General features: G+C 43.0%; 1 protein-coding gene across 1 annotated transcript in view; it reads right to left on the bottom strand.

Moving 5' to 3' along the window:
• Positions 1-9,938, bottom strand: part of usta (uronyl 2-sulfotransferase a) — a 48,238-nt gene extending 38,300 nt beyond the window's left edge. The window contains exon 1 of the mRNA XM_080491337.1: positions 9,429-9,938. Coding sequence (XP_080347463.1) covers positions 9,429-9,660 — 232 coding nt within the window. The 5' untranslated portion in view covers positions 9,661-9,938. The remainder of the gene's footprint in view (positions 1-9,428) is intronic.
• Between the last annotated feature and the right edge of the window lie 244 nt (positions 9,939-10,182).

The raw sequence follows: 10,182 nt of genomic DNA on the forward strand, positions 1-10,182 counted from the left end.
CGTCGCTCCATCCTGCCTTCTATCAGTGGTTCGGGATGCTGGTGGTGTCATAGTTTTCGGTACATGGTCCGAGCACCCTTTGGGCACCGACAGAACCAGTTTTGTGTTTACGCCTTCTATGAGTTCTGGTCCCAGCTGAGCTCGGCCATGAAGATGGGAGTCTCTCTTAAATTTCGCAATGTGGGCTGGGCTACGCGAGCTGGCGGTCAGCGGTCTGCTTCAGCCCCTCAGAAACACTTCATCAGAACAGAGCGGCTAATTATAGACAACACGAGTTTAGCTTCAGCACAACAGCCCGTTATGAAACATCGGAGAAAGACACAGAGAGAAAAGTTGTACGGGTCATATTTGGAGTGAAGGAAACTTTCAGATGAAAAATGGATAATGATGGCTTCTAATTTGGTGCTCAGAGACTGACTTTTTATGTTTGGGAAAGCAGAGACATTTAGAAAGAAATGTTTAAAGTAAACAGCTTGCTGAAGGAAGTGAGCAATAGTGTTTGCTGATAAGCCTCAAAGTCTGTGATCTCAAGACTTAAAATTTTATCACTTCTTTCATCAAGTTCGAGCTATTTCATATCGTTTGTGTGTGGCTTTTTCCGACATACTTTCAACTATTTTCTCCTTAATCTCCTAAACCACATAAACTTACATCAACAAACACTTCTTTCTCCTCTCTCGGGGAGAAAACAGCAGATCTGTCAAGTATTTCCTATATTGGCATCATTAAATTATGAAGAGAAATGGTAGCTGATACACATGCTTTCCATTCTCAAAGCATTTGCAAAGGAATTGCACCTGCACACAAGCTTGAAAATGACCAAATATGAAACTGTAGGTGTGGTGATACTTGTCCATTGTCCACAAACTCACACAAGTGCACGCACACAATAAACACAAACGAGTGGGTATCAATACAGGAGGGCTGGGAGAGACAGTGCCTCAGGAATCTTGTGGTTGATTATGCAATGGAATTACATGTAATGATCAGGAACACAAACTTTCCAACTGGCAGCATTGCACAGCCAATGCACCCAGTGGCACATTTGTTCACGTGTTTGCGTCACGAACGTCCACGGCAGTGCGCAGGACGACACACGGGCTGCATCTGTTCGCTCACATTTCACCGTCCAGGACAACGTTTTGCACGGGAGGGTTTTGCTCACACATCCAGGAAAAGAAAGAGAAGCAGGAGGCGGATGACAGGAGGTCACAACACAGAGAGGTACACAACCGGAAGATGTAGAAAGTGCCCAGGAACTGAGGGAAGTGGAAAAAGATGGAAGGAGGCAGAGCAAAGTGAGGGAGAGTAAACAGTTGGAAGAGAGAGTGGCTGTTTTTTGGGGGGTGACAATCTGCAGTAAAGAATTAGAAAAGCTTTCAGCAGATTTCTGTGATGGATGGATTTATAGGACATGGAGGTCCAGCTGGCACAAAGTCAGCTCAGTTGAAACCAGACTGGTGAAACAGAAAAGTTGTTGGTGAGCCAAGAGAGAGGCAAGTTGTTCTGGGCAGGTTGGTGGAAACACTACACAACCAGGATCTGGGCCAGTGAAGCAGGCCAGACAACTGATGTCTTTTCAAGAGAATGCGCCACACCGTGTGTGAAAAACAAAGTTTATCCAAGGTCCTCACATGACTTATGACTTTCAATTGCGTGTGAAGTACTAAGGTGAATTCACATTTCAAGCAATAATTATCTAATTTAAACACCTTAATCTGATTAAAACCTCACCCCGCCGCTCCCTGATCTGACAATACTAACCACACTTGCTGAACCTTTTAGGACACCAACAACAACCTCATGCATCACTCCACTGAATATCAGGTCCTTGAAGAACCAGTTGCATGGAGGGTAAACATGACAGAAAAGCTCTAGATGTATCCAAGAGTTTGTCAGTGTGACAGGTGATGGCAGGATGTGGATTTTAGCACCGACTCTCACTTTTCGTGGGTGGGGGGAGGCGGCTGCTGCACTCTTGAACTCACACAGGAGATCTGCGTTGAGAGAAAACTATGTAAGCGTTTAAGAGCGGGAGAAAGGGAAAGAATGAGAGGTAATAGTGGGTTTCAGGCAAGGAGAGCCCATTCAGGTGTGACTTTTGGTCGAGGTGGGGTTGGTCTGAGACAAGAAACAATCCCATTCCAAGTCAATATTTAAGACTTTTCCTGCCATTTTTCTGTGTGTAACTGGGGGATTCGGTCGGAGACAAATGCATTGTGTGCGGACGTTGTGCTTCGGAGACTGCATTCTGGTTGTCGGCCAGGGCGCAAATAAGTGCCCATCATTGAAACAGTACGTCTTAAGTTAATTTGCTAATGCTCTTGAGCAAGTGGTACTTGCTGAGAAGAGTGAAGTAAAACAGCGGACAGACCGACACACGTTGTGAATACTGAACTATTAGTAGACATCTACACGGAGAAAAATTGTTTATTTTTTCCAAAAACAATCATTTTAGTCAACATTCAGATCACACTGTCACTTTATATGGGCTCCTCATTAAAACGTACCCTGCCACATAAACACTGCTATACGTACTATCGCTTCATAAATATTGAGACGAGTTGCTTCATGAAATTGTGATGCACTCAAAGATGGTTTTTACAAACGACTTCAGCGACTAGAAAGCATCAGGATGACTTGCTTCTCATTCAACTGAGCTGAACCCGAAAGGAGCACAACGCCATAAAACTTAAAAGGACAAGGCAATCGGTTCCTCCGAGAGAGCACATCGTGCTTTTAACAACATGGGCTGGGCAAATGCCGCTCTATCTGTCCCGCTGTATAATTAAGGCTGCTATTTTAAACCACTATATTCTTTTTCATGGCCATGAAATGAGGGGAGCCGACGGAGTTGTGGTGAACTCACTCAGATTAAAGATAGGCAAGCGTTTCTCGAACAAGGTATGTCACTGACCACCAGGCAACATGTTTCAGTTTAACAAGTCCCGTAACAGCCACTTAACTTGACTTTGGGCCCTGCACTTGCCACACAGGGCTCGGCTCGACTCGGGGGGGTGGGTGGGGGGGGGGGGGGGGGGGGGGGGGGGGGGCGGGGGGGGGCGGTCAGAATCTATGTGTTTGGTGAAATTGGAAAATAATTGCCCGGCTTTCGAGACCACACAGACCTGCTGTTTGATGGCAGGAGTATACGAAGAACTTCAATGTGAACAAGCACACGTGGTGTCCCGTGGCAAATAATCAAGGAAAGGAAGCTGTCAAAAGTAAACAAACAAAAAAAGAAAAAATGCATTGAAGTAGCCAGAGTGATGAGTAATGAAGGCTCAAAGGCTGAATTGAGTTGCCGGACGTCTAATTCTGTCTATATAAATAATATGATACAATAATAGGGAGCAACTCTTTTAAGAGAAGTACCCACAAGTGTACAACTCTACCCGTCACCTTGAGCACTCTCCTTAAAGTCACAAATTGTCATTATTTCTTTTATTCAATCACTATTTAACCAGGTGAGTTATTGTTATTACGAGCAAATTCTTATCGACGATGTTGAATTGGCAAATGTAAAGTCCCTTTGAACGAGACGGGGGAAATGGCTAAAAGAGAATACAAAGTAAAGAGTATCAAGAGATTATTTCTACAAGTACAACCAAATAAAAAAGGTCAAATCAGACACCATAAAAAAACTAAGCACAGTGGGTCAGGGAGCCGTTATATGAACCAATGAAAGCGTTCAAGACAGAAAACTTCAATTGTGGCTTGGAAATGAAAATGTCCTGTTTTTATATTTTTTGTAGGATATTCCAGATTGTACTACAGAATTGACCAGTTACTGATTGTGGCGGGTTTTTGGTGTGTTGGTATTCACTAGAATAAGGTGAACAGAGCAGTACAATGTGCAGACTTTAAAGAACTGTGTTTCATCTATTAACAGCAAACACAAAGCAACATCTTTTCTTTTGAGCCTGTGTAATATATGTGTATTACATGTAATACACATACAACTTTATAGATTGAGAGACACCTTTTCTAGATTTATTTTTCTTAACAGGAGCCATATTCAAGCAAAGTCCAACAAGCTCATTACAGGCTACGAATAGACTCAAACAAACTGCTTAATAAAATTATTTCAATCCACCTGTCTACTCTACAGCTCTAGTTGAGGATCACGGTGCCTCAATCCCAGCTCACTTTCACTCTGAGCAAATTAAGGGTGAAGTCTCACACGCATGTGACAGGGGATTCTCACATCTCAACATAGCAACAGAAGAAGTACAGATCTGGTCTGACTCATGCTCGTCTCACAGCCCTGGATGGACATTAAACCAGACGAAGAAGACCGCAGAGACTCTCCGGTGGACTGTGGATGGAGTCGAGGGACAGTGACCTGCATCTGCAGGATCTCCACCGTCCACCAAGCAGGAAGCTGAAGTAGAGGAGAGAGAAAAGGAGACGAGGCCAGGCAGGATGTTGAGGAGGACTTAGTGCCTGTTTTAGTTTCCGTAAACTTGGCTTTAATCCCACAATTCCATTATTTGTGATTTCAATTTCAATAAACATTTTTTCCCCCCCCTCACTTTTTGATGAGTTGTTTTTGGGAAACACCTAACTTTTTGTTGTGGATTCATTTACCTGCAAAGCTGAAAGGGGGTCGTTGAAGGTGTTGAGAGCCATGAAACAAAAAACCTATACTGCAACTATATAATAAGTCTCTGAATATGTAAGAAACAAAACTTTAACTGATTATGTTTAAGCATTTTAGAACAAGATTTGCTTTTATTTACATAAAAAATAATTATTAAATAATATTTTTTAATGTGTATTGCACACAAGGCAAGTAATAATATATTGCCCTAGAATGTATATTAGATGGGAGTTATAACAGTCATTGCTCAGCAATCCTCCAACAGCAGTTGGAGCTGGTGCCTTGGTGATTTTATTATTTTTTTTACCATCTGTTCTCTTCTCATGTGGGGAAAACAAATGCACTAATGAAAGATAATTAGCTTGTGCTGTTTTACTGTTTGCCCGTCTCAGTAGAGAGGGCAATAATAGCCTTTCAGGCATGCAGAAGCTAATTGGTAACGTGAATTGCTTCAATTATGTAATGACAAGGTTTACCATTAGCTGTTTTTCCAATTCCCTTTCTCCTTGTAATAACCCCAAATAGAAGAAATGGGAAGAACAGCCAATTGTTCATCATTCTCACTAATGCAAATGACAAAATCAGGACATGGTAATTTCATTGTCGCTGCTCTGTTTTTGAACTTGAAGCAGTGAAATCCTCCCACTAGATAAAAAAAAAACAAACAACAAAAGTCAGTTCTTTGACCCTTGAGCCTTATTAGAAACTATTTGTGTTGAGCATGAGTATGTTCACCTTTTCACAACAAGGGCTGAGGAAATTACAAAACCTTTAAATTGTTTTTGCAACACGGTGGCGCAGTGGTTATGGTGAATCTGTGCGTAACGGTATTTGTAATGCTTGGGACATTCGGATATGTTGGACATGCCTCACCTTCTAATGAGCTTTGTCAACTTTAAGTGTTCAACAGATGCCAAATATTCTTCTACTCACACATCCAAAGCATGACACTGTGTATACTAAATTGGATGTGTCTTTTCACATAAGGCCACTTTCACTTATATATCATCCGGCAACTCAGTGAGTCTTTACGAGTTCTGGACTTATTTCTATTCAATATGACACTAAACTGGCTTGTCGTATGGGACTGTCACTGCAGTCACATGGACACTAAATCTGTCAGTTTAAATCCCTGAAATAGACCAACAATTCAATAAAAGACCGCGTTTTTAATATCCTTTCACAGGAAGTGGACACATCTGTGAATGGAGATGCGAGCTTGTTTCAAAACTCACACTTCACATGGCCGACTCACCTAATAAAGGTTTTAACACATGTGTAGCTTACTCCTATACGACATAAACTAAAGCGCTGAAGCACATGGCTCAAAGTTGATCATGCTACGATGACTTCAGAAGCCATGTGACACGTGTGCAGATCTGACTGGACATAGAAAAATCTGGTTTCTTTAGCTATTGATGGCAATCTGGCATGCATTGGCAGGTATGACTCACCGAAAAGCCTTTGAAGTAAACTGATTTGGGTTCTTTGAAATGTTTTGCATTGGTTTACAAAGGTAAAACAACTTCTTTTTTCAAACAAGAAACAATGTAATCAGGCAACCTCAGCCAATTCAAAAGAGCGTAAAGTGCCTGTTTCACAGTCCGGTAGGATTTTACGCCGCCACACATTGTTCTGCCACACGGACACATCACTCTTGGACATGACGCTGCATCACTATTTACGAGTGTAGGAAAGAAAAGGTCTTGAGAAAGTGTCGGAACAGGGTCAGTGATTGGAAACACAGTGAGGTGAGCAGACCGTGACATCTGGTCTGAAGGTCTGCACTGGTAGTTTAGTTACCGCGACTGCATGTTGAGTGACGGCTTCAAACACCAAACTCAACCGAAACGCAAACAACACAAGTTGTGTTCCCTCTGTTTCGCACACGGCAGAAAGTAACACAAACACCTGAAGCACAGTCACTACAAATCCGGCGAATTAGTCTGTATTTTCTACGGAAGAGAACTAAGGCCGCTCATGAGAAAAATCAAATGATGGGAGGTCGATTTTTGTTTTTCATCACGCACTTCAAGTAAAAAGTTGAAATGTCTTCACTCCTTCCAAGCTCGTGTGGTTTATCCTCCGGAATCACAACAGTCGCAGTTTTCCACACACTCTCTTCAAAGTCCTAATACTGATAGCGACACTGTGTTTGTGAGCGAAAAGAGAAAGAATTTCTTTGTTTCTACAATTTGATTGTGAAGTATAGTTTCACTACTTCATCAAACTTCCTGAAAGGGATTTTGTAGAAGCAGTCACATGTGTTGGCTTTTGTAATCTCAAAAGTTTGACTTTTTTTTATTGCTCTTAGGAAATGCTTATGCATTGTAAACACGTGCACATGTTCGCTGTCGCCTGACGACTCTTTAAAATTGTACAGAATCGAAACTGAAGATCAGGTGTTTTGAAATATAAGACAAATAATGCAGGCTTCACACACCTGCTATTCATCCCTGGAGAATATTATTGTCATGGGGAGGTGGTAACGTAATGACTCTTTCTCAAGCAATATGAATTTAAACCTGTTTTATCTGACATTATGTATTACTCCCAAACACAAGACTTACTACAACAACATTAATAAATAAATACTTCTTGATACTTAGACCTTCCTCAGTTACTCTGTAGATTCCAAGCATCTTTCTATCACATCTGCACAGGTCATTTTGCCACGCTGTCACAGGACTTATCCACACACAAAAAAGCCCCAATTGTGCCTCCTTTATCCCAAATGTCTCTCTCCTCTCCCCTCGAGCATAGGTTTCTGCAGAATGAAGACATTGGGCAGGCCACATCTCAAGCCTGTGTTTCCACTTTGGTCATCTCCTTTCCAACTCTGACGCCTTTTCAGAACATACCACAATGCAGATCTGCCTTCCAAGAGCCATTTCAGGTCCCAAAAGAAATAAAGTTGCCTGAAATTTATCACGAATCGGCTACCTGACTACTGCTTTAGGAATGAAAAACTTTTCCAAATCCTTTTGAAATCACATTACCAATTTCACCATTCAACTTTCTCTTTATGAGGAATCTCTCTCTCTCTCTCTCTCTCTCTCTCTCTCTCTCTCTCTCTCTCTCTCTCTCTCTCTCTCTCTCTGCAATTACTCATCCAGCTCTCGGTGGTGTGATTGTATCACTGTTACATAAGAAGCTACACTTCCTTCAAGTTACCCCAGCACAGGAGGGTCGGTGTTTGACCAAGTCCTCATGGTTGCTGTACTGTGAAGATCACATCATGGGAGTGGGACCAGACCCCCACAGGGTTGTGTTTGCCCGTGCTAACAGCTATACATCTGTTCCATCATTACCATAATTGTCAAATTGTGTACGTGTGTCTATGTGTGTTCAGGTTCACTTTTCGGAAGTGCTGCTTAGTAAAGGGAGAATAGACATTATGCATGGTCTGACTGCTGTACATCAGCTTGATGCCACTATTGTTGAATGAAACCGTGTTGTGTTCTCAGGGTGAATGCTGCCTGAAAGCACTGAGAGTCACACGAGTAACACAAATACTTTTTGCTTACCTATATAACCAAATACTAAAGAAAAAAATAGTGTTTTTTTTAACTGTGCTGAGAAAAAACACAATATTGGCAATATTGTTCAGCTGTAGTGAGCGTGCATGCATTAGTGTGTGGAAGTGTGTGTCCACAGGAAATCAATCTGACCCATGGGATTAGCGGCTGACTTGGTGAGTGACTCTCATTCTGTTCCAGATGTTTATCACGTCATAAAGGCCTTAAGCCTTCTGTAAGAAATAGGTGGGAACACAACCTCCTTTCACCACGCACACATGGACACTTGTGCATGCATACTTTACTGCTGCAGCCCAGTGACAGGCATGTTGAGAGGAAGTCACCTCTGTATCTGAGGCTGTGTGGGCTATCAGAGAGTTTGTATCTACAAGAGAACACATGTGTATCCCAACAACCCTTCTGACCCTGATACAGCTTATTACGGCAGATTCACCCATGCAGGAGCTCCTATGACCTGCCTGCAGGTGCTGTCCCACTTATTCCTGTCACCATCTAGCGTAGCAGGACTGAAATACAGCCTTGTCAAGATAAGTCTCGAAGACTGAGATAAATCCATCGATTTGCAACAGGCAATTCCATTAATGAACCAGAAACAGTTGTGATACGGAAGCATTTGATGTTAGAAGAAAAAATCAATTGTAAAGGCACCACGTCAATCTGAGAAACAAAGTGAAAATCCCAGCACAAACTCTGGATCGTCCGTGGTTTTCAAGCCGCCAGCCGTGCGTAAAGAGCGCCGCTTGGCCGCCGCGCACCAGCTGGCCGAGCAAAAGACTTGTCAGTCACCGTCCACACACTGTATCAACCTCAGCAGTTGCTAAGTTCTTGTTAGCATAATAGTTCTCAATCCTGTTCTGACATGTCTCTACTTATATTGTAACTGTGCGAATGAGGAATCACATTCCTCTGCTTGTCCTCTAAAATGCAGATTGTGTAAAACGTGGTGAAGCCTGCATGAAAGGGTTAATGAAAACATAAAGTTTGTGCATATGAATGTCAGTGACCAATGCTCCCTCGCCAGGATGCTCATCCGTCTACTTGAATCTAATCTGGGTTAAAACTGAAGGACGACGATGACAGCTGAACGACCCAATAGCGCTGTGGAGTGGACGCTGTGGCTTCCAGTGGATTTCATGAAAGACACCTTTACCCTGATGGACAGACGTAAATGAATGCGCCCCGCATAAGGAATACGTCAGAAAGTGCAGCACAACTTTTATCCAGGGGGAATCTTTTTTTTAAATCAGGGGGGCGACGGCCAAGAGTGAGAAATGAAAAGTTCTTACCGAGATACTGTCTGATGCCCAGCAGGATTTCAGGAGGTCCTCCGTTCAGCTGGTAAAAAAGGGAGCCGAAACAGAAGAGGAACAGCGAAGCCATGCAGAAACCATACCCTCGCGAAGAGAATCTAAACGGTACAGCCCAGAGTAAGCAGTGCTGTTTGTTGTTTCGCTCTCTGAAGTGGTTGGAAGTCTGGTTGTTGCTGTGAAGGGGACTGCTGCTGAAATTCTTCATCATCTCCTCCTCACAAAGCGCCGTAGAAAGTCACCCATCCGTCTGAGGAAATTGAAACTTGTCGCTGAGGGATCATTTGAATCCTGACTGATAGGTTTTTTTTTTTTTTTTTTTTTATAGGTAGACGCGCAGGCAGCCTAGATCCCCTCCTCCGCCGGAGCAACGGGCTTGTTTTTGCGCACAAGCGTTTTGGCTTGGCTCGGTCCTCGCTGGTCGGATGACTGCTCCTTCCTTCTGTCCTTCCAGTCGAGTTAAGGGTCCATACTTCTTCTCCGTGCCTTATGAGGGGTGTCAAATTACAAAACGTGGAAAGAATGAAAACTTCCACCTCATACGGGAGTCGCCTCGTGATTGCTGTGCGTAAAAACAGCGTCATCTAGTGTTCCTGGAGAGGCGCACTGCGCGAGGATCGGTGCGTTTCCAATTCTAGTGTATTGCATAATAGAGGCTGACAGCAAGTCGGTGGCAAGAATTTGGTGTCGGCTGTGAGATACCATATTTAAGTTTCAGTGAGCATGAGTGAAT

This window comes from Lipophrys pholis (assembly GCF_963383615.2).
Source record: "Lipophrys pholis genome assembly, chromosome: 21".
Lineage (NCBI taxonomy): Eukaryota > Metazoa > Chordata > Actinopteri > Blenniiformes > Blenniidae > Lipophrys > Lipophrys pholis.